This window comes from Dendropsophus ebraccatus, chromosome 4 (assembly GCF_027789765.1).
Source record: "Dendropsophus ebraccatus isolate aDenEbr1 chromosome 4, aDenEbr1.pat, whole genome shotgun sequence".
Taxonomy (NCBI): domain Eukaryota; kingdom Metazoa; phylum Chordata; class Amphibia; order Anura; family Hylidae; genus Dendropsophus; species Dendropsophus ebraccatus.
Window position 1 is genome coordinate 114060266 of NC_091457.1, and position 24259 is coordinate 114084524.

At 41.9% G+C, this 24259-nt stretch overlaps 1 protein-coding gene across 1 annotated transcript in view; it reads left to right on the forward strand.

The window, feature by feature from the left end:
* Nucleotides 1-24259, forward strand: part of CELSR3 (cadherin EGF LAG seven-pass G-type receptor 3) — a 171699-nt gene that overhangs the window by 35195 nt on the left and 112245 nt on the right. Inside the window, exon 3 of the mRNA XM_069967922.1 lies at nt 23847-24069. Within this exon, the coding sequence (XP_069824023.1) occupies nt 23847-24069 (223 nt within the window). The remainder of the gene's footprint in view (nt 1-23846; nt 24070-24259) is intronic.

A 24259-nucleotide genomic window follows, 5' to 3' on the forward strand; every position in this document is an offset into this window, starting at 1 on the left:
TTGTATAACTTTGTAATGTGTGTTATTCTGTGAATAATTTTTTTGCGCCGGACAACCCCTTTAAGGCCCTATTCCACGGAACGATTATCGTCCGTATTCGGCCGATATCGGCTGCTACAGACAATAATCGTCACGTGGAATAGAGTGCAACGATCAGCCAGTCAGTTCATGTCGGCTGATCGTTGCAGTCGCTTGTTTTTCAACATGTTGAAAAACAAGCGACTGATACAGCAACGATCTGCTGCCGTCGCTCCATTGAATAGGAGCATCGGCAGCAGACACTGCTGTATCCTATTGGCTGCCCGGATGATCAGCGATCACCCGGGCAGCCCCCCCGCAGCTCCCCGGTGCCCCTCCCGCACTCACCCGCTCGCTGCTGCCGTGTTGAATAGCAGCGGCAGCGAGCGGGGAACGAGGAGCAAACGAGCGCTGGGAGCTCCTCTTAACGACCCGTGGAATAGGGGCTTTACTATCCCCCTCCTCCATGTTCCTGTCTTGTTTGATTACCTGCTGCCTTTGGTTAGAATCCAGGTATGAGCCAGGTATGTTCAGCTCAACTGCAATCTCCAGGAAGTACTGGTAGTTGGTCTCCACTGAGCCTGCAAGCAAGCAGGATTGTGGGAAAGTGTTTGCACTGTTACATGGCATCAGCAGGATCATATTGTAGAGAAATTAGGATTTGATTAAATTAATGGGGGAGAAAAACAGTACACAGTTATGTTACAAGAAAAGAACATTTATACTCCTTTACATATATATTTGAGGTACACTTCCATTCTACCAAGTTTACTTTATGCTACAACCCCTTTATATGTCATACTATCTTTCAATTAAGAAAGTAGGCTATGGTAATTTCTCTACTCTAATGTACCTAGCATACAAGCATTCACTCACAGAAGGGAAAACCTTGAGATGAGCCAGACCTCCATAGCCACACATCTGAGATGAAGACAACTAGGAGATGGTCATTGGTTTCTATAGGTTTCCTTTTTCTAGATCATCAACATAAGAACACTCCTTTTTCCATGCCCATAGATATTTGGAACACCACTCTAAGAGCCCATTCAGCTCGGCCAGGCAAAGGTCATAGATAGCGCAAAAGAATGGCGCAGTTCTAGAAAGCATCTCAAAAGGTTTGGCACAAATGTCTCCTGAGATCAGCCCTGGATCACACATAGCTATAAATACAATCTAAAAACTGACAGTAAAGTTTTTCTTTTTGATTTTTCATGTAATACAGTCGTTGACTGGTTGAGCAGTAAAATGTTTTACTTTCTCCTCGGTTGAGCTCAGCAAACATTATGGATCAGCTTGCTGCATTCCCTTGGGGAGCTTTATGTGGTTGGCTAGTTGACAATGAAGCCAACAGGTGCTGTACTGTAATTCTGCACTGTTTACCCACTATGAGTCTGTTTACCATCATGAAGCTGGAGATGGTGCTGAATTCTAAGCAGCGTCCGGGGAATTGGTCTTGTAGAAGATGAATGCACACGGCCAAGTCGTAGAATGAATGCAGGCACTTGTACTTCTTCTCCCAAGAAAATAATTGAGTAGAGTTTGCGAGATGTGCTGAAAACACCTGGTACCTGGAAAGCCTCTCATATAGCACTTCATGCATATAGGAAAATTCTATTTAGCTGATTTTCAATTATGACTGTTTTTGGGAAAGATAAGGGACATCCAGTATGTCTACCTGAACAACTACCTCGTGGGGCGTTCTTTTTTCCTAGAATAATAGGAGATCTGTCTGGGATAGGGTCACGTCTCCATCAGATGCTCCATTCAAAAAATGGATAAACGCAGCCAGTATTATTATTTTATTCCATCAGATCTGGTTAAATGATCAATTGGGTGCTGTTGGTGTTGAGTGTGCAGCGGATTCCCCTTTTATCCACCTAATAGATGGAGCAGATGAGAGAATGCAAAGGTAGTGGTGCTGGGACCAAGGATCTTATGGCTGTAGGAAAGCTTAGTGACAACCTGGGTGGGAGTTGTAAGAACTGTTTTATTGGTTGCCACTAATATAGCTAAAATGGCTGAATATAAGGGTCTATGGCAAGATTCAGCAGGATAGGTGATAAATATGAAGTGACAGTCGGGTGATTATATTACCACTCCCCTTACTCTCTGAGACTGATGGAGATGGTACAGTACAGTGCTCATCTATCTTTAGCAGCCCCATAGCTAGTGAGTGGTGTGGCTCTCCACCTCTCTATAAATATGGAGAAACAAGAGACCAGTTCTTATGATCAGTGGGATCCCTGTAGGGAGGTGGTAAGTTTTGATCTTCAGATATCCCCTTTAAGGGTACGTTCACACTTACCGGATCCGCAGCTGATTTTCTGCTGCGGATCCGCAGCAGATTTCATTTAAATAACTGAACACAGCATCAAATCTGCACCATCAAATCTGCTGCAGATCTGCTGCGGATCCTGTAGGTGTGAACGCACCCTAAAGCAGTTTTCCGATGAGGATATAATGTCAATCAGATAGGGTTCCATTTGTAGTATCCAGCAGCCAATGCAGAAATTATGTTTGTTAGGCTGGGTTCACACTGAGTTTTGGCAATCAGTTTTTTTTCATTAGTTTTATGCAAAAAAAATGGATGAAACACAGCTGAATAAACAGATGCATTTGTGTGCATCCGTTTTGACCATTGTTCCATTGACTTACGGATAACAGATCAAAAAAACGTTTTTTTTTTAGCGTACACAAAAAACATGGGTGGACCACGTTTTGATTTGTTTTTTTGATCCACTTTTTTTTTTAAATAATGTAAGTCACGCAGTGAGCACAGACGCAGTGTGAACCCAGCCTTAGGTTTTTTTGCAATGATAAGGCACCTGAACGTACCTTGAAGCATCATTGTGCCAAAAGCAATGTAGTCGCTGTTCCTGAACGGCCCAGGAAAGGGGCTATGTTAGAAAGTGACAGCTTGAGCTTCCGCCGTCCTGAGAGGCTGGATAGTGACTGATACTTTTATTAGCCACTAATTTACAGTCGAGTGGCACTTAAACACGAGAAGCATATGTAACAGGTGGCAACTTCTCAGCAGGTACCTACTATCTCCTCATGCCATGGATCAGGCAGATTGAAGTGTGTTATAATATTACAGCGCCACCTGTTGGGAGAACATAGATGGTGCTTTTTTCTGATAAAGCATAAGTGTTAAAGGCTCTATCTATATTTTAGGAAAATGGATAAGGAGCCCATTAGTCAGATAGATTTTTACATTTCCAGCTTCTGTCTTGCGGCTAGTGGTACACTAAGCTAATTTCCAAGAACTAAGCATTCCCCCTCGAAAAGCGTATTGTTCTTTATAAATCCCTTCCTCTCCGCCCTTAACCCACTTAAATGCTCTCCTTAACCCTTGTTAAGCTGTTACCCTGTCAGTATTCGGTCCCAGGATTGTTCCATGTTCCATCGGCATCTCAGGCTCCAGGCAGTACATGGGATTAAAGGAATGTGTTCTTCCTTGCCTAACATTTCCATTTCGATTCCTTAAGGAATGTCTTGTGGTTGAGAAAGATAAAGGATTATTAATTTAAAACCCAAGCTTCTGAGACAGGAAGCACAGGCGGCATTAATGTGTTTCTGTTTAGATGACTTGCTTGGGCAAATTTTCAATTAACTCTTTAGGCTTTAACCTGGAATGTTCACAAGGTATTATGGGTAATGGGCAAACAGCCTTCCCTGTCTGTGACCTCAGACGGGGACCTGTGGCTAGTCACTGGCCGTCCGTTACATATGATTAACGTCCCTATAGTTGACAATTATAAGATTAATACTTGCCGCTGTATTTTATATCTGCATAATCAACGGCCCAATCTTCTTGGCTGGCAAATCCAAGTTATAATCGGCTTAGTGACAGATATAATGAGGCTTTATAATCAAGCGGACTGCGACGTTCCCTGTAATTGATAACAACAACCAGCTGTGTGGCAGAAAATGGTGCTGTATGTCAGGTGGTTCCTAAAGTTGCCCAGAAACATAATGTAACAGATAATGGTAATGTTATTGTGGTAATGGTACTAAGATTATTGCTTCCATTAGTTACAAAGGAAATTAGATCTTAGGGGGCCGATTAGGGCACACAGGTGCAATGTTGTTGGGCAAAAGATTTGGGATGCTACTTCTTATGTATGTAATATAAGGAAACCCATCCAATAATCATCAAGGAATTGGCTGTTTTACTAAATGAAGTGAACTTATTTAGGACCTGTATAAGGACCTGTATAAGTCCTCATGCAGGGCCGGTCTTAGGGTAAATGGCGCCCTGTGCAAAACCTTTTTTTCGGCGCCCCCCCCCCCCCCCCCCCCCCCATTTAAGGTAACATAAAGCTTCTTCAGCCACCCACCCCTCCAATTGACATCCAACACCCATCACCCCCAGCCATACACACACCTACCTCATCCCAGAGCAACAGCCGTGGCATGACGTCACCCAGACCGCACGTCCCCTTACTGATTGGCTGGACTTGCAGTCCGGGTGACGTCTGCTACGGTGTCGCACAGGGGAGTTGAGGAGAGTCACCAGGGGCGCTCCGTCAGACAGACAGCTGCACACCTAACTTACAGTGGCACATAGGTTGTCTGCAGGTCAGGATCAGGGCCTCTTCCTCAGGCACATAATAAGTTGAGATAATTAGGGGAGATTACATTCATAATATGGTATGAACAGTAACTTGAGAAAATTACCCATGCCACTATAGGCACATAGGGGTACAGTATAGGTTCAAAGATCTGTATTGGCACCACATTCAGGATCAATAGGAAACAGGAAAATCAGCTTACCCCTGTAACTTCACCAGTAGCCTGGATTATACGTATGCAACTTGTTAGATATAGTCTGCAGTGCATGGATTTTAGGCCATAGGTGAATATGTCAAACACATACAAATACTTTTATTTAGACATAATTAAAATACACAAACCGACAAAAGAGCAACTGAACCTCAAACTTGTATCAACATGAAAAATCTTTATTGTTTAAAAATACACATATAGACACAAGGAGCAGGAAAAAAGCAATGAACCACTACTGGAGAAGATATTAAAAGAAACAACAACGATAACGAACATACAAGCAGGGGGTAATGCAGGTGGACTACGGAAGGTGTAATGTAAATGGAGGTGAAAATAATACCCTATCTACTGAAATCAGAAAAACATATACACCTGTATATTGAGTCACAGTAATAAATATCAATGTGGCAAATCAGAATAATAAAGGTATATTACCAAGGTACGTTTCGGCTATGCCTTCTTCAAAAGGGCCATCTTTTGAAGAAGGCATAGCCGAAACGTACGTCGGGGTAGGGGCTGCCGGTGGACACGTTACTCCACTATTACCTTTGTAATATACCTTTATTATTCTGATTTGCCACATTGATATTTATCACTGTGACTCAATATACAGGTGTATATGTTTTTTCTGATTTCAGTAGATAGGGTATTATTTTCACCTCCATTTACATTACACCTTCCGTAGTCCACCTGCATTACCCCCTGCTTGTATGTTCGTTATCGTTGTTGTTGTTTCTTTTAATATCTTCTCCAGTAGTGGTTCATTGCTTTTTTCCTGCTCCTTGTGTCTATATGTGTATTTTTAAACAATTAGGCTACGTTCACACAGAGCAAAAGGGGCGGATTACGCAAGGAAATATTTCCGCCTGAAATCAACTGACGCTGAATTCCGAGCAGAATATAAGCAGAATGTAAGCAGAATCCCTGCGTATTCAGCTAGGAAAGTGTTCAGCTCGTAATCAGCTCTTGACAAATTCAGCGCGGAATACTCGAGGAATCTGCGCTGAATCCGCATGCATTCAGCGCTGAAATTCAGCGAGTATTTGGCGAGTAAACTAGACTATATCAGAATATATACTAGAATCCTCCTCCCCCTTTTTTCCCCATTTCCGCGCTGATTCAGCGCGTAATTTCCGCTTGTATTCCGCACTGAATACGCGCGTATTCCGCGCTGAAACAGAAAATTAGAGCCCCATTGGTTTGTATAGGCTTCCGCTAGCGGAAGAATGAACATGTTCATTCTTCTGGCGGAAAGCGGATTAGTTCAGTGCGGAAATTCCACTGTGTGAACTGCAGAGCAGAATTTCCATTCAACACAATGGAAATTAGCTCTGCACCTATTTTAACGGCTGAAATTTCAGCGCTGATTCAGCGCAGAAATTTAGCTGCTTTTGCTCTGTGTGAACGAGCCCTTAATGTTTTTCATGTTGATACAAGTTTGAGGTTCAGTTGCTTTTTTGTCGGTTTGTTAGTTTGTAACTAGAACCCTAATTATGTTGGCTTTTTTACACAATACCCATTTCCCTATTCAGATATGAGATAGCAATAGTGACTGATTCAGGGAATACTGCTTACTGAATTTCGGTGTATAATTAAAATCCATCAGTATGTCAAAAGTAAAAACCCCTTCCCCCTGTTCACTTTTTTTTCTTTTGTGAAACACGTCATGGTGGTGCGTGGTCTGTAGACCGTACAGCATTAGGACAGTCCAGACGACGAACTAGAGACATACAGATACAAAGAGTAAGAGCACAATAGGAACCCTGATATACATGGTCCCAGGAAAGCAGAGGTTCGGCATGTAATGCTTCCTGCCTTTCTTCTTTGTCGTGGGAGGGGCCATGGAATGGTTTATGATCAATGTCCGAATTGGCAAAGAAACCTTTTATGGCTTGTACAGAAGACGTCAGTCAGAGAGGCTGTATGAATGAAAGGCTTTACAGGCAGCAAAGAGCCAATCCTGATACTTCTCCATGTATATACCCTGATACCCCCCAACATATATACAACATATATAAACAGGGGATTTGCAGCTTATAGCAATGTGGCCACACAGTTAATTAAGCCATGTAAAGGCTCCAAAAACCAGCACCAATCTCGCTGATTGGCACTTCTTTGCTGTCTTCCATCAGGCCATGTACAATAAGAACCCTATACAGTGCTTTTTATAGCTACTCCCATATGTCACAGATGTGGTCATATAGGCCTATATATGACCATAAACGTGCATCCAATTGGCCACTATAAAACCCAGCCCCACCATAAATTTGAATGTCATCCCAATGGAACATGCAAAGAAGTGACCACTCATTTCATTGCTACTTATCTCGAAAGGGTAAACAATAGAGATGAGGGCAAATCAAGCATGCTCATGCCCGTCCAAACCCAAACATGCAGCATTGGATTACCGGTGGCTGAAGAAGTTCGATGCAGCCCTAAGGCTGCCTGGAAAACATTCATACAGACATAAGCCGTAGGCTGCATCCATGTTTTCCAGGACTCTCTAGGGCTGCATCTAACTTCTTTAGCCAACAGTAATTAAATGCTGCACGCTTGGGTTCGGACAGCATGCACGAAATTCTGTACACAGTTGGATTTGAAAAGTTTGGGGAACCAATGACCAGTCAGCCTAGAAGTTGGATAAGTTGGATAAATCTATTGTCTGTGGCCAGACATGGCTTAATCAAATAATTGGATCATTTAGTCTCGGGCAGTTCTGATTCAGATACATATCTGTACTATCAAAGACGCTGTGCAATTATAAATGTGTAGTTACTCTTCTGCAATGTTCTAATGAGGCAGAGATACGTAGATGAGAGATATGGATATACAGATTACTTATCCTGGGTGGTCCCACCGAGAGGAAGTGACAGCGTCAGTGGTGTCTCTGTGGAAATACAACGGGGAGAACATGTTTTCTACGCAGGAGAGAAACATGGAACAATTTGTATCTGTCCGACACTCTGGGTGATCTGCACATAGATACCTGCATCTCTGTACCAGGGGAGATGAGTTCTCATTTATCAGACGTATCCCTTATTACTAACATGGTGGACCCTACAATACATTATACTAAACTGAAGGACTGAACGTCTGCACTTCTATAGAGGTGACTCCCAAGGTGCAAGTCTTAAAGGGAGAGTGTCATGTCTGAGTTATGCCCAGAGAGTTGTAGTTTTCCAAAAGCCATGGATCTACAATATGTCGTACTCTACTATTTGATATCCTGTGGTTTACCTCCAGCATTCTTCAAGCACATTGCTTTTAGAAGTGAAGTCGCTTTAGGGTGGAAGGGAACTGCATGATATGGCCTCACTGTGTGAATGTTTTATAATATGACTATGTAAGGAAGTTGATTTTATTATAACTTCTGTGCTGGATAGTCTGGCTCTTATATTTTTGAGGAAGAAACCACTCGAAAAATGCAACATGTCACCCAGGACGTTCCCACTTGTCTTTAGCCTATACCTGGTAAAGGTGATGTCAAGTCATCGCTAGGTCTTCCTGGAGCAAAAATTAGCCCTACCTGCTGGCAGTACACTTTTGAAATATAGAAATATGGATGGAATTGCTCTTTTAAGAGCTCTCCTCCATAACCTATGAGCAGCATTTACTATGTGCCATGGGTGCTCGGCGGCTTTTAGGCTGATGCGCTTGAAGTGGGTGCAGCTCATTGAACGTACAGGGAAGGGAGGGGGGATGCTGAGGGTGTGCAATAATAAATCATGTTTTGCCTGGCAGTCTGTGGCATCCATTCGTTTATTCCCCCCCCCCCCCCCCTGGCTTTTACTGGCACACACACCGTGCTGACAGACCAACATTAATGAAGGTGTGTGCAGCGCTTTTCCCACACATGAATATATTACCCATATAGAAAAAATGGAAATCACAAAAAAGAAATGCCTGGGAAGATGCACAAAAGCCTCAAAAACAAATCTATTAAATTCCTCAGCAACATGTAATTATTTGTAAGATAAGCTAAGCCTGCAATAATTAACCCGGCCATTGGAAACCATCTGCACTCCAGTTAACATTTCGTGCTGGTATCTGCTTCACTTTGCGATTTTCTCCGCCGCATACAAAAAACATCCATAATTCCGGGAGAAGTCAACAAAGGAAATCTTATTAATTAAAGCAGAAAATTCAATCAGGAACAATATGAGATGTCGCAACTGCAGATGACTTAGAATGAAGGAGATGTCCAAACCACCGATGCATAGTACAGTTCTGGGACGGGAGACCAGGTTGCTCACGTAACATTCAATTCGCCCAATTTACATCTGCACAAGCGGATGATGGAGGAAATTATGGGATGGTTGATATAGTCGATCCATGGAAGGCCTGTTATGATTTTGGCAATCTCATTCTCAGTGTCATCCCTGAAGAGTCTAATTGCTAGCAATACACAACATAAGCTGGTCATACACCTTCAATAACTGTTGGATGAACATTTTCATTTACTGTCTGACCTCCCTTGCCAAAGGTACATGTGTTCTTTATAGTAAGAGGAGGGGTAGTTAGACAGCTCTGGTGCCGGCCTATCCCTCCCAGAACAAAAGGGTCAGTTGGCAAAATCCAGCATATCTGACTCTTTTTTTCTACTGACATCATCTGTTCGTGAGTCAGAAGGCCGCTGTACACCTTAAGGCTATGTTCACACTACGTAAAATAACGGCCGTTATTTTGAGGCCAAAACAACGGCCGTAGAATTACAAACGTATGGGCTAGTCGTGAAACTACGGCCGTTGTTTATAAACGGGATGAAACAGGTCATTTACTTTAAATACTGCGCCCAGCCTGAGAAACCACTCAGAATTTTTTTTTAACATCAAAATCAAGTTTAATTCGGCAGATATAAGTTTTACGTTTGCGGGCGCATTGAAATCCACGGCCGTTGTTGCGGTATTACCGGCCGGAAATAATTGACATGTTCATTTTTCACGGGGCCGTAGAAACAACGGCCGTTATCTGATACGTAGTGTGAATTCTACGGCCATAGTTACATTGCATTGCAGTCAGTATAGGGAACCTCAAAACAACGGCCCTAGTTTTGCGGCGTGGACAACGGCCGTTATTTTACGTAGTGTGAACATAGCCTAAAGGGGTACTCCGGAGAGAAAAATATAATTTTTAATAAATTTCTTTAAAAAAGTTATATTAGCAATCACTACTCCTTCTGCAGAGGATGCTGGACACTGGATTGTGTCAGGCAGCCTCTTCCTCTATGTACTGTATATAAGAATACACAGTACAGAGGGGGCCGCATCCTGCTTTGCCTAGCGCTGCTCGGCAGCAGTAGAACAGAGCAGGAAATGGTGGTGGCAGCAGAGGGGCCGTTACTGCCATTCTTACTGTGCCCTTACTTCTGCCAGGCACCAGAAGAACATATATAAATAAAAAATTATATATATATATTTTTTTAAATAAAGTTATATTACAAAGTAATATAGCTCTATGAAACCAATGTTTGAAAAAATAAATAAATTAAACAGTCCCCGGAGTACCCCTTTGAAGACTTGCTGACTTTAGTATAAGGTGTATGGGCACCATAACAACCACAGTCCCTGCTCTCTTCAAAGGAGCAAGATAACCGTAGAACAAACATTAGGGTCCGTTCACACTACAGAATTAGCATGAAATTTCAAGAGTCCGCGCTTCATTCAATAGGATGGCTCACACGCCATGACATGTCAAGTCTTTGGGCGGATGGCGGAGGGTGCGTCAGACATCCTATTGAATGTATGGGACAGGCGGAACTTCAAGTGTCCAGGGTGTGGACGATTGAAATTCTGCGTAAATTCCATAGTGTGAACAGACCCTAACACTAGCCTCTAAGATACTACAATTTGGAGCCTGTATCTACAGCTAAGACCCAAAGTGGTGGGGCTAAACCAGTGACAACCATGCCAAATGCCATGATGTTGTATCCAGAGAAGTTGTCACTGCCCTTCACCTAAGGAAAGGGTAGTGAAGCAACAGACCTGTCCAGGAAGGAAGCATTTGAATTCATTACATTGCTAAGAAGCATTATCGGCTTTTACAGGATTGTGCCACCCCTGTCCATGGGCTGTGCTGGTGCTGTTTGTAGAAGAAAGATTCCATGGTTTTTAAATCCTTTACAATTCCTATAAGGAATTGGGTCATGGGTCCCAAAGCAGTAGTAGAGCAGATATAGTACCAGCTATGGATATATGGAAATTTCCCTTATTTCATGTGCATTACTAGTCACATCTGGTTTCCACCAGTGTTTGTTGTAGTATAGTTTGTATGTTAGACTATCTAGATGTTATCCATATGATTACTTTCATCTCGATGTTTAATATCATCCAGACCCAAAATTAAATTGTATTTAATGGAATCATCTGTCAATTATTCTTCTCGGAACAGATGCAGAGCTGGAGGTACAGCAGAATCCATTAGGGTTTAGGAATTATTAGATTATAGTAAGAAGGCTTCACATGTACAGAAATATAAGACCTCAACTGTCTGAAACCTATGGATCCTCCATATCTTGGGAAAATAATTCCCTTAGAGGTTCACACACAAAAAATTGTGGTCAGGATATTATTAGAAAAAGAAGACTTCACCAATAGAGATACCCTTCTTTCCTTAAGAATATCCCACAAAGGGATGTATAACACTGGGCTACAAGTAGCATAATCAAAACCATTTTTCCACTGTTGTGACAAAGTTTGAAGAGATTGTCTAGGAAAAATGAATACTTGGCCAGGCTGCAGGGCACATGTCAGTAATGTACTTACCTGTCTGATTCCCTTGCTTCTGCCGGATCCTGGGCTGCCCACTCTCCTTTGTGTTCAGATCATCCCATGACGTTGCGCTCCCATAGGAATCAGACGCTTAGTACAGAGCCTATGCTAAGTGGCCATTTCCAGTGGGAGCGCAACCTCATCATATGTTACGAAAAAACAGGAAGCAGTGCAGAGCGGGCAGCCCAGGATCCGTCAGCAAGGGGGGAATGAGACAGGTGAGTATACATTACTGACATGTTCCCTGCAGCTCTAGCAGCCTGGCCAAGCATTCATTTTTCCTGCACAACCTCTTTAAGGAAACTCCAGCAAATATTATTGGACATATAGGGGGAGATTTATCAAGCAGTCTTACAGTAAGGTTCTCTTTGTTGCCCAAAGGAACCATTCAGATCTCAGCTTTGATTTCTTATATTGTGCTGGTAAAATGATAGCTGAGCTCTGATGGGCAGCAAATAGAATCTTACTATAACAGTGTTTTCACACTGAAAAAAGTCGGCAGAATTCTGCGGCGGAGAGCTCCTACTATATGGGAACTCTCTGCCGTGGAATCCCATCTGTCTCTGTGTCGACCAGCCTGTCTACAGGTGGGCTCGCGCGCCTCCACTCACAGAATTGACATGTCAATTCTTTGAGTGGAGAGCTGCCGATTTTGCTCAGTGTGAGCATATCGTAAGACAAATTGATAAATCTCCTCCATAGTGCTGACTCATCAACAATTTTCTTTGTAATTTTCTCATCCTAGCTCAGCTGCATCCATACATTTTGGAAGTACGTACAGTACAGAGGTTTTTCTGTAAACAGGGGGTCAGTATCTCCTCTGTAGTACTTTTTATATCTGGTATACAGTGATATAGTAGGTGAGTCCCTACAGTTAAAGGCTGCAGAGTTGGGAGGTAAGTATGTGTTGTTATGTTCAGCCACCTCCTTCTTGGCTGTTTTGAAAAAAAGGGCCAGTTCACATTGAGCAAAAGCTGCGGAATTCCACTGTGAAGCTCTCCGCCTCAGTGTGTGAAAGGAAGAGCTTGCACCTGCTTAAGGAATTGACATGTCAATTCTTTGCGTGGAGAGTGACGGAAGCGGAGGCACACAAGCCCTGCCATAGAGACACTGTGGGACACTGATGCAGGCGGGACTCTGCCGCTTTTGCTCTGTGTGAACTGGCCCAAAAAGTCAGTTCTCCTTTAATAACATCACTAACATCATACAAGACAAGACTCATGAATATTCCACCAGTAAACATTATTTGGGTCTTCCATGTACACTGTCTTGAGACTGTTTGTGATATTATACCTGACAAAGAGAATGTCTTTATTGATCGCCAGACAGCATCTCCTTTTATTGATCACCAGCTTAGAATAAAGCTGTCTTAGTAGGTGTAGAAGTCCCTTCTGTATATGAAAGAAAGGCCTTTCCCAGAGGGGTAGTGAAGTAACACAGCTAAAACTTGGGAAGCTAGGTTAAAGCTTAGTGATGATACTTTGAGACTGGAAAAGCTGGGTCATACCTTGGGAGAGATACTGTACTTTGAGACTGGTGCTGAGACTGAGAAAGCTGGGTTATAATAGGTTCTGTAATGACGAGCTAAGACTTGCAGCTGAGACCGTGAAAGTTGCAGAAGCAGAGATGCAACCAGTATAAGGAAGGGGCTGCACTGTGACTTGCAGCCATGTGCCATAAGATCACATTGCTGCACTACTAAAATATCAGCTAATGATAGTAATCAGATGTTATAAGTCCACCAAACTGTGTATCGTTAGCCTATCCCTACACCATGTTAGGAGACGCTTGTATACCCACAATCACTACCCTTAGCCATATACATCACAAGACCTGGGGTATATGGGCATGTCAACACTGTAGCCATGAAAATAAATCTTTTGTGACGGCTGGATCAATTTATATTATAGGAGGCACTATTAAAATCACCACACTATAAAGACCTTAGATGTAAATCAATAAGGCCTAATATGTCGGAACAATTCCCTCCTTTCTCTTGTAGTATGCTGAGCATAGACATGAATAACGCTATAATGTACAGTGTCCAGTATAAATTCCAGCATCAGACTGGGGCAGATCTCCAGGACATGCCTCACCTTTTTCTTATATTACTAAAGAGAACTCACACACCATTGGTTCTCCCTCCAAAATACCAGAATGTCAATGTCTCCATTTTCTTTTTGTTGCAAAGAGTATTGCAAGACAGCACCATACACCAGGCGTATGAGAAATCCCATTGAAGCAATAGGACAGGGGAATTTCAAGCGGACACCGTTCGTAAATTCCGCTACTTTTGCTCATTGTGCACGGGCCCTTATTGCAGTCGGATTCTGCTGTTAGCCATAGCATTGCATTTCCCCAGTGTCTGCTATCAGCCATAGGATTGCTATTCTCCAACCTCTGTTATTAGCCATGAGCTTGCTGCCCTTCTTCCTCTGCTACCAGCCATAAGGATTGCTGAATCTGCCATCAGCCATAGAATGGAGCCCTGTTCTAATGAAGTTCTCTTACTCTGCCTCCTCTTACTTTATGGATCTACAAGCTCCTGTGTAAGTTTTCTGGTCTATTACTATGATTTTGTCTGCTATCCACCATTTTTATTGGAAATCAGTTATATTGCTATTTCCTATTTCTGTGTACTGGACTGATTTTGTAGGCCTCTCAGCAATTTATAAAATTTATAAACTCATATGGTTTGCTTATTTAGCATCAGTCTGGATATTTTGGTGTAGAATTGTCAATAGAATTAAAGTAGCACTCCGCTTTTTAAAAATTTGATGCCTCGTCGCCGGAAAGTAGGTGAGTATACAGGGGGAGCCTGCAGCCAAGGAGCAGATAAAAAAGAAAAACACAGTGCTTCTTTAAACTAAGCATTGGCTCCAAAATGCAGAACACGTAAGGTTAGCTAGAACATGTAAGGGAAGGATACTAAGGTACAGCATATATATGTTAGTGGCTATATATATATATATATATATATATATAAGCATAAAATACTTATAAACATTTAAAGGGGGAGATTTATCAAACATGGTGTAAAGAAAAACTGGCTCAGTTGCCCCTAGCAACCAATCAGATTCCACCTTTCATTTTCCAAAGAGTTTGTGAGGAATGAAAGGGGGAATCTGATTGGTTGCTAGGGGCAACTGAGCCAGTTTCACTTTACTCCATGTTTAATAAATCTCCCCCTAGTTTGTATAGGAGTTAGAACTGGGGTATAGATCCTCCATCCAGACTGCATGCCCTCTGCACCTCAGTGCTGTATATATAGCTTGAGAAAGGTCCTAGGTGGACCAAAAAGTTGCACATATGTTTTGTGCTTGGTTGTAAATCCATGCTTTCTGTCTGGATGAAATACTTGTGATAACATTGATCAGAATTTTTGATCATTAATTTGATGAATTATTAAAACTTTTAAGTGCGGCAGACTAGCTTTTCTATTTAGTGGATTAAGAAATCCTTCCAGAATCCCCCCCTTCCCCCTGATATGAGCAGTGCAGTACCATTTCTGACAATGGTGTCACAGTCAGTCGGGCAGATTTAGTACTGTATTTGGGCCAAACCTGATAAACTGCATACATGTGGGGCACTTCTGTCTCCAAATGGGGCATCACATTAGAGGTGCATTTAATGTGTTCCTGTATTTTAAAAAGAAATTTACAAACCCTCTGTGGTTTTGTTACATTATCCCTTTGGAGTTGTGACAAGATCTTTTAATGCTATCACTGCTGAGAGCCCCCTATGTCATTCTCTGCATTTCTGGGGATGGACGAGGAGGAGTTGTTTGCCAGTAGTCCTTATACATGGACTTCTTTACCCTTACTTCTCTGGCCACTTGATTTTACTTCTCAGACACTGCTTTGGCCCTGTGGGAGAAGTAGACAGGCTTAGCATGCATTCACACAGTCCAGACTTTGTCCTGCACATAGCACTTGCAAAGCCCTGCCTCTTTTTCCAGTGTTCAGTGCTGGTGCCTCTCTTACTAGAGACAGACTGACTCTAAGAAGAGGCAGTTAACAGCAAATTTGGTGAAAGTGAGACCCCTAATGGTGGAAACTTAAGGGTAAGCAACTAAAATGTTTAAACAAGATAAATAAAAAGACGAGCACAGGTTGAAAAGATAGTGTCCGTTTTAAGGAGCACATTTACCATATAAGGCCGGGTTCACACTAAGTAAAATAACAGGCCGTTGTTTGCGTAAATACGGCTGTTGTTATGAAATACGGTTGTGTTTTTTACGTAGTGTGAGCATAGCATAATACTGTTCATATGCATAGGAATATAACTACTGTAATCGCTCACAAACAACTGAGAAACAATCAGTCGGCACAATCTGTTTATCTGTCTCAAGCAAATTTTTACTGTGTATGAGCTTTATTTGTGCAGCCAATAACGGGTGCATCAAGTATGTTGCAGCAAATACGTTGTGGTGCTCAGCATAGGGAAAACAGTCTATTCAAAAATTCCACTATATGGATTAACGGGAAACAGCCCGCAATAAAGATCTCACGTGCTTCTATTCCAGAGAGATATGCTATGTGAACTCTATATGGTGAGCTGATAATCTTTCCTTATTCAAAAATAGCACAAGCCTTTGGAAAAGAACAGTAAAATGTAAAAGCGGCACTGACCAAAATTAATAGCTTGAAAACTTTATTGTAGCATCTTCCGGGAATATTGGACTGATTTGTGTGTCACTAACCTAAATGGCACAGTGCCGCTCTACTATAATACTGCTCCCTTTCTACAAAAATATAACTACTGTATTACTGCCCCCTATGTACAAGAATATAACTAAAACTGCCATCTATATATAAGAATGTAACTACTATAATACTGCCCCTATGTACGAGAATATAACTACTATAATCCTGCCCCCTATGTACAAGACTAGAACTACTATAATACTGCTCCCTATGTACAAGAATATAACAACTATAATACTGTCCCCTATGAACAAGAATATATCTACTATAATACTGACGTGAACACCCGGCCGTCACGGAACGGTCGGTCTCAGCTCGGATCTTTCCCTTAAGTACCGGCCGCGCACCCGCATCAGAGCTTCCCATAGCCCACAGTGAAGCAAGCGGCCAGAGCTGCTTGCTTCACTGTGTGAACTGACAGGTCTTTCTGCGGCCGGAATGTCAGTTTTTTCCGGCGCCGCATGGGATCCTGGCCGGAGCGCATACAATGTGTGTACGCTCCGGACGGGATCCCGTTGAAAATAAGGCTATGTTACACCCCTTAAAACTACGCTCGTAGTTCTGCGGCAAGAACTACGGCCATAGTTTTACGTAGTGTGAACATAGCCTTATAATGTAAAACAGTGAAAAAAAAGAAGAAGCAGGCACTAACCAATGCTGTGCGTCTTCTGGCTAGTTTATTCGAGGTCACTTCATCAATGCAGGGAGAGGGGAGAGTGGCCACATTCCCCCCTCCCTGCATTGATGAAGTGACCTCGAATAAATTAGCCAGAAGACACACAGCATTGGTGAGTGCCTGCTTCTTCTTTCTCACTGTTTTACATTACGTTCCTGCATCAGCAATGCACCACTGTTATTAGCAATTCTGACGGCTAACGCTACCAATCCTTACTACGGATCCAGGTGTCGGAGATTGCATGGGTGGTGCAGTCCGCTTCTCCCACTATAGATATAACTACTATAATACTGCCCCCTATGTACAAGAAGTGCTATAATACTGTACTGCCCATCGTAAAAAAAATATATGTTTAATGCTGACTCCTACGTATGCTTTACACCTGGGCAGGTTACCTGAAGATATTTTGTGGGGCTGGGAACAGTGTTAAAGGGGTTATCCAGCGCTACAAAAACCATGGCCAATTTTCCCCCTACTGTTGTCTCCAGGTCAGGTGCGGTTTGCAATTAAGCTCTATTTACTTCCATGGAACTGAGTTTCAAAACCGCACCCAAACTGGAGAAAACAGTAGGGGGAAAGTGGCCATGTTTTTGTAGCGCTGGATAACCCCTTTAATATATTTCTTATTTCAGGACAGAGGATCAATAAAGGGATTTTGCCTGGACTGGAAGACTGATAAGATCACACACACACACACACACACACACGTCTTTATTAGCTCTCACTGCGTGGCTTCATCCATCCTTTTATTCCCTATGAGAAGACAGGAATATCATCTGATATATCCTCCTGAATCTCATGCTGAGCATCGTACTAGCACCAAAAGGGTCAAATCCATCTTCTGTCAGACTAGAGGAACGGTTTTGTCATTCTATTCTGGGCAGACCCCCCACTTGAGAATTTACATTTTTGTTAAGACTTAATTGGTATTTAATATACTAATCTGTTAATTATAAGTCCCGGGGAGCACGCTTATAGGGATAATTCTATCCGCTGAACTCTTTGATGTGCTAAGACAACGCAGAAACCATTGACTTCTTGTCTAACATAAGACATTACAAGCTATCCACATCCAAGACATGAACATGTGCATCCTAGATTTTGTATCCAAGACAAGATTATATCACTGTCTGTGTATACTGCCTGCACAAAGCAAATCCAGCCAGTCATAGAAATCATCCTACTTGTTCAGATTTATATATTCTGGTCAAGTGGTCAGTATTATAGTAGATATATTCTTGTACATAGGGACCAGTATCATTGTACTTATATTCTTGTATATTGGGGGCAGTATATAGTAGTTATATTCTTGTACATAGGAGGCAGTATTATAGTAGTTACATTCTTGTACATAGGGGGCAGTATTATAGTAGTAATATTCTTGTACATAGGGGCAGTATTATAGCAGTTATATTCTTGTACATAGAGGGCAGTATTATAGTAGTAATATTCTTGTACATGGGAGGCAGCATTATAGTAATATGCTTGTACATAGAGGGCAGTATTATAGTACTTAGGTCATATATATAGAGGGCAGTATTATAGTAGTTACATTCTTGTACATAGAGGACATTTTTATAGTAGTTAAATCCCTATACATATGGGGAAGTATTATAGTAGCTACATTCTTGTACATAAGAGCTATTGTTATAGTAGATAAATACATGTAGGAATATTCTTGGACATCAAGGACTGTTTTGCAGCAGTTATTTTATTGTACATAAAATTCATTGTATTCTTGTACATAGGGGGGCAATAATATAGTGGTTATAGGTCTTCATTCGTAGATTGAAGTATTATAGCATTGATTTTCTCATCTGGAGGGTGCAGGGTTATAGTAGTTATATTCTCATCCATAGAAGGCAGTACTATAGACTTAGCTGTTTATGGCATAGGAAACAATGTTTGATGCTTTTAGAGTATGAAATTGTTTTGTGCTGAAAGAAACATGTAAAAAGGGAAGTAGCTGATTAGCATATCCTCTAAGCAGACTAATTGTTCTCATTGTTCCAGCTGCCTTTGTAATATTTAACATACTGAGAAGAACTTTATGAGTCTGGAAAATTTGATCTCATAAATAAATCAAGGCACAGACAAACATGTTTACCCTGATCTGATGAATGATCCAATATTTTTTCATTATCTCAGAGGTTGTTGAATTGCAGCAGGAAGCCCTAAGATATAACATTTGCATCTGAGATCTTTGGCTGGTCACCAGTATACACTCTGAGGGTTACGTCTTACTATTGCAGCAGACGCAGTGATTTACCATAAACACCATGTCATATTTTACCGCAATTTGTGTCAAAAACACATCATTAACACGAAGTAAGCGCCTCAGTGAAGCACTTTTTGCAAGTATCATTGCAAAGAGATAATAGGATTGACAACTTCCATATAAAAGCAACTTCCTAGGAGCCTTATGAAAGTTTCTCTTATTGTCATAGTTCACATATATATGTTTATCCCGATCTTCTTAATTCATAAATATAACGCCAAGTCTTTGGGCCCTATAACACAGAGCGTAAATCTGCAGAATCAGGCCGATCGGGCAGATTATCACTCTGCGTAATAAAGACAATGACTATCTGATGACAACAATCATCAGCTAATTGTTTCTTTTGATCCTGACCTACAATCATGTAATAGCGATGCATGGCCGACGACTGCCGACTGTCTTAAGAAAATAATAAAGTTTATACATCCTTGTCCACGCTCCCCGATGCTTCCGCCCACTCCTTATTATTTTCCACTAAAGACAAGGGCTGCATGGACATTGCTAGCGAGATATATACAGTATATATATATTTTTATATATATATATATATATATATATATATATATACACACATATATATAGTCCTTGCTGCATGATAGGCAAGCCGTGTAGTGTTGGACTGGCCCACCAGAGAGCCGGAGGTTCCTCCGGTGGGCCCCCAGCTTTTCAACCTGCAGTAACACTGACTGGCATGTCATTTCTCACTGGTTCTTTGTTGGTGGACCCCCAGGATTATTTCCTCTGGTGGGCCCCAGATACCCCAGTCCAACACTGCGTGTAATAGCCTCAGTAAAGCCTACCGTCCTAGAGAGGGAGTCAGAGAGATATGAGTCTTTTTCTAACTACACACAAACTTCAGGGCAGGTGGAAAACTATATGACAACCCCTACAGGTACAGTAATGGCTGCTGTTAGTCGTCTCTGCATCTGCTGATAACTCAGATAACTCAGAAATGGCTTCATAGATTCCTTGTGTTGTTTTATTAGGAAATGCTTTGTGGTATAGAAGGTGACCTGTAGCTACTTGATACTGTATTCTAAATTACATTGCACACGTTTGGAGTTTGGAAAGCGAAGGAGAACAAGGTGGAAATGAATTCCAATGAATGGAGCACATTTAGAGAAAGCATTATCTCTGTGGGGTTAGTTAAAGGCCAATTGCTTATTTCCTGCTAAAATTTGTAATTGCCTTTGTCAGGCGCTGGTATGTTCTCGAGTCCTGGCTTTCTGCCCTAGAAACAGCCTCTGATTTTTTTTTTTTTTGTTACAAATTATGGTATTTCCTAATGTAATGAACCCAGTAGCAGAAATCTGTGCTGTGAAGCACACTTTCCTGGAATGGAGCAGGCCTTGGTAAACGTTCTCTTAAATTGTCTAATTACAGAGATTATGCCCTGTTCAGATAAGTGTTAGCAAATATAATCAACCTTTTTTCCTTAAAGGGGTTCTCCACTTTGGACTGTGTCTACTTGTTAGAATAGTGTCCTAAACAATAAACTGTTCATAAAGATGGTGCCTGTTGGAAAACTCAGCAATCAGCAATATGTTGCAGTAAGTTTTTAGTTTCCCTGTAACACCCCCACAGGGGAAATGAAGCATTACACTGTGCCCATTCAAATCAATGAGTTGTTAGTGTAATGCAGGGCTGGGCAGGTTGTCCAGAGCTTTTTGTCACTACTCTTTACTTAAACCAAAAATTGAGGAGATCTCTTAAAATTTCCCAATAGGCATAGAAAGAAGCTTTCTAAATTTGTAATTCACTTTAAAGAAAAACTACAGGCCACATCTAAAAATCCACTGCAGGTGTGTGTGTGGGGGGGTGTTCTATAATAAAGAAAGTATACTTACCTGCCCCTGTGCCTCCCTATTGCCACATTACCATCCCCCTGACAGACGCCAGACTATAAAAAGTACCCGGGAAAAGTACCCGATCAGCCAAGCAGTAAGTGCAGTCGTGTCCCACCTCAGTCACTGACTGGCTAAGTGGAGATTCCTGGGCACTACATGGCAGGTAAGTATACTTTGTTTATTATGGTCCCTCCCTGCCTGCAGTCAATTTTTAGTTGTGACCAGAGTTCCCCTTTAAAGTAAAGCATCACCTTTTTCTTAACTTTGGCTATATAGTCTGCCTATGTAAAATCTGAAATACAACAACACCTCAACAATATAGACAGGAAAGGCCCATGGTACTAACGCCTTTCAGATATATTCATCTGTATTCTCAGTAAATAAGAAAGTAACGATGAATATATCCAAAACGATGAAAATATCCCATGCGATGTTACTGCTCCTATTCTTGTGGTGTTGCTGTATTTTTCATGTGAATTTTAATGAATTTCCAATAAACATAAAGTTCTATTTGTGAGTCCCAGCTACCTGGATTTGTTCATGGGAAGAAAGCCGAGCGCGGCCTGTAAGCCCCAGTGAGCTGATTGTTTTCATCTTGATGAACTATACCTTAGGTGGTTTTAGATTACATGAAGCAGTGCTGCAAACACCAAACTCCATTGTTCTTTGTGCTTTATAAAAACTGCTGTGCATTTAGCTCACACCGATTGTCTAGACTGGATACAATGTTGTTGTTGGGAATTGAAAAACAAAGTATATTAGAAAGGTGCAGGTCAGCTTTTCATTATACGATTAATACAGGGGAAGAAACCCCTACAAGGGGCACAATCCAAAGTTATGGGAAACATATAACAGGATCTGTCAACAGCAGCTAGCCTCTAGGCTGTTACCTGTACATGAGCTGTTAATCTAACAAGGAGGTACATGGAAACAGCTTTATTAAAGGGCTTATTAATAGAGATGAGCGAACCTGGAGCATGCTCGAGTCCATCCGAAGCCAAACTTTCGGCATTTGATTAGCGGTGGCTGCTGAACTTGGATAAAGCCCTAAGGCTACGTGGAAAACATGGATATAGTCATTGGCTGTATCCATGTTTTCCAGACAACCTTAGAGCTTTATCCAACTTCAGCAGCCCCCGCTAATCTAATGCCGATCGTTCGGGTTCGGATCGACTCGAACCCGAACCCGGTTCGCTAATCTCTACTTATTAACTCTTTGAAAAAATAAAAAAGAGGCCCATATGTCATAAAATAACACAAAAACCTTTACTCACTGTCTGATCCTGTGGTGATCCAGTGCAGATGCCGTATCGCACAGGTGGGTAAAGGTTTTTATGTTATTTTATTACTTTTATTTAATTTGTTTTCAAAGAATATATAACCCTTTTAAAGGGGTTATACAGGCTGAGAAAAACATGGCCGCTTTCTTCCCGAAACAGCATCACTCTTGTCTCCAGTGTGGGTGTGGGTTTACAGCTCAGTTCTACTGAAGTGAATGGAGCTAAATTGTAATTCCACACACAACCTGAGGACAGGGGTGGTGCTGTGTCTGCAAGAAAGTAGCCGTGTATTATCTAATCCTGGATAACCTCTTTAAAGAAGAATGATTATATCAAGGCTATTCTCAGACCTTTACATCGCTTTGTTCTTTCACTCCTTAAACTTGAACAGAAAAGCAAAGTCTCCTTGAAGGAGAGGGGGCTTCCTATCTATACCATCTGTCACTGGCATCAAAGACACAGTATTATTCCTTCTGTGCTACCCTCAAAGGGCACGTTAACACTCTGCTCACTGCGCGGTCTGTGTAAGGCGCTGCTGTGCATGCACTTACTACTTGTTACCAGAAACTCAGGGGTTAATGGCAAAGCTTCACAAGATGACTCTTGCCAGGAGCTGTACATTCCACCGTATGCCCAAGAAATTGCCTCCTATGGGGCTACGTGAAGTGATAGCGATGCCAGCGATGGTCGGAAACGCAGAGGAAATCTTATATACCTTGCCTGTAGAGATTGTATCAGTCATTTCCACCTGAAGCGTAAACAAGTGTTTGTTCTGTCCTGCCGGGCACCGCCAACACATAGGAAAAACTTTACCAAACAATAATCTGCAGGATATTTTTTATCTGGTAATAAGAAATCTTGCATATAAGAACTTATATTCAGGAGTGTGCTTGGCTGTAGTCAGGTGCCAGCCATGCGCCCCACACAGATATGGCGGCCAGCGCTCTAGGGAACGGTGAACATTGCTGAGAACTGAAATGTCCAGTGTGTTCAGCAGCTCCATAGAGAATGCACATGTGCTGCTCCCCATTCATTCTGTCCTTGTTCTTGGGATCTGTGAGGATCCCAGTGGTCAGACTGGCTCCCACCAATATTCTTGTTATCCCCTTTCCAATTGGAATACCCCTTTAAGTAACATCTCTGAATATCAGCTCATTATGAATGTTTAAGGGGTTTATGTCAAAGAAGATTATCTAAAGCCTGGCAGTAATTTTCTGAGCCGGGTCAGATTACCTGCCTGTGTGTTCCCTCGTAGTCACTTCTATGGGGGGTGTAGTGACTGATGGCCATTGATTTTCTTCAGAGATCAGAGGAGCTCAGTTAGGAGGCAGCTATTCACTATACCCCACCTCCAGAAATCTGTTATAGTAGCCATTTTAACCACAAGATGGTGGCACCTTAACAGCACCAAATATTAGTCCTTTCACCTTTTATAAAGCTAAAAACCTGCAGCAATATATACTGTAAATCTTCTCTTTTCTTGCAGGAGACAACTGTGAAGTGGACAGCAGCTCAGGACGCTGTGTGCCCGGTGTCTGCAGAAATGGGGGGACATGCACTAACTTGGCAGAAGGAGGCTTCACATGCCAGTGTCCATCTGGAGGCTTTGAGAAGCCATACTGCGAACTGTCAACACGTTCCTTTCCTCCTAAATCGTTTGTCATGTTCCGAGGATTGCGGCAGAGATTCCATATGAGTCTGTCACTGTCGTAAGTGCACCCGTCTGTCTGTTGTCTGTGTCTGCCTGGGGTGAAGCGAAAAAATTTCACCATCTCCAAGGTCCAGTAAGAGTAAAATGTCAAATAACTTATATTAAACAGCTAATGGTATCTATCTATCTATCTATCTATCTATCTATCTATCTATCTATCTATTTATCTATCCATCTACCTCCTATCT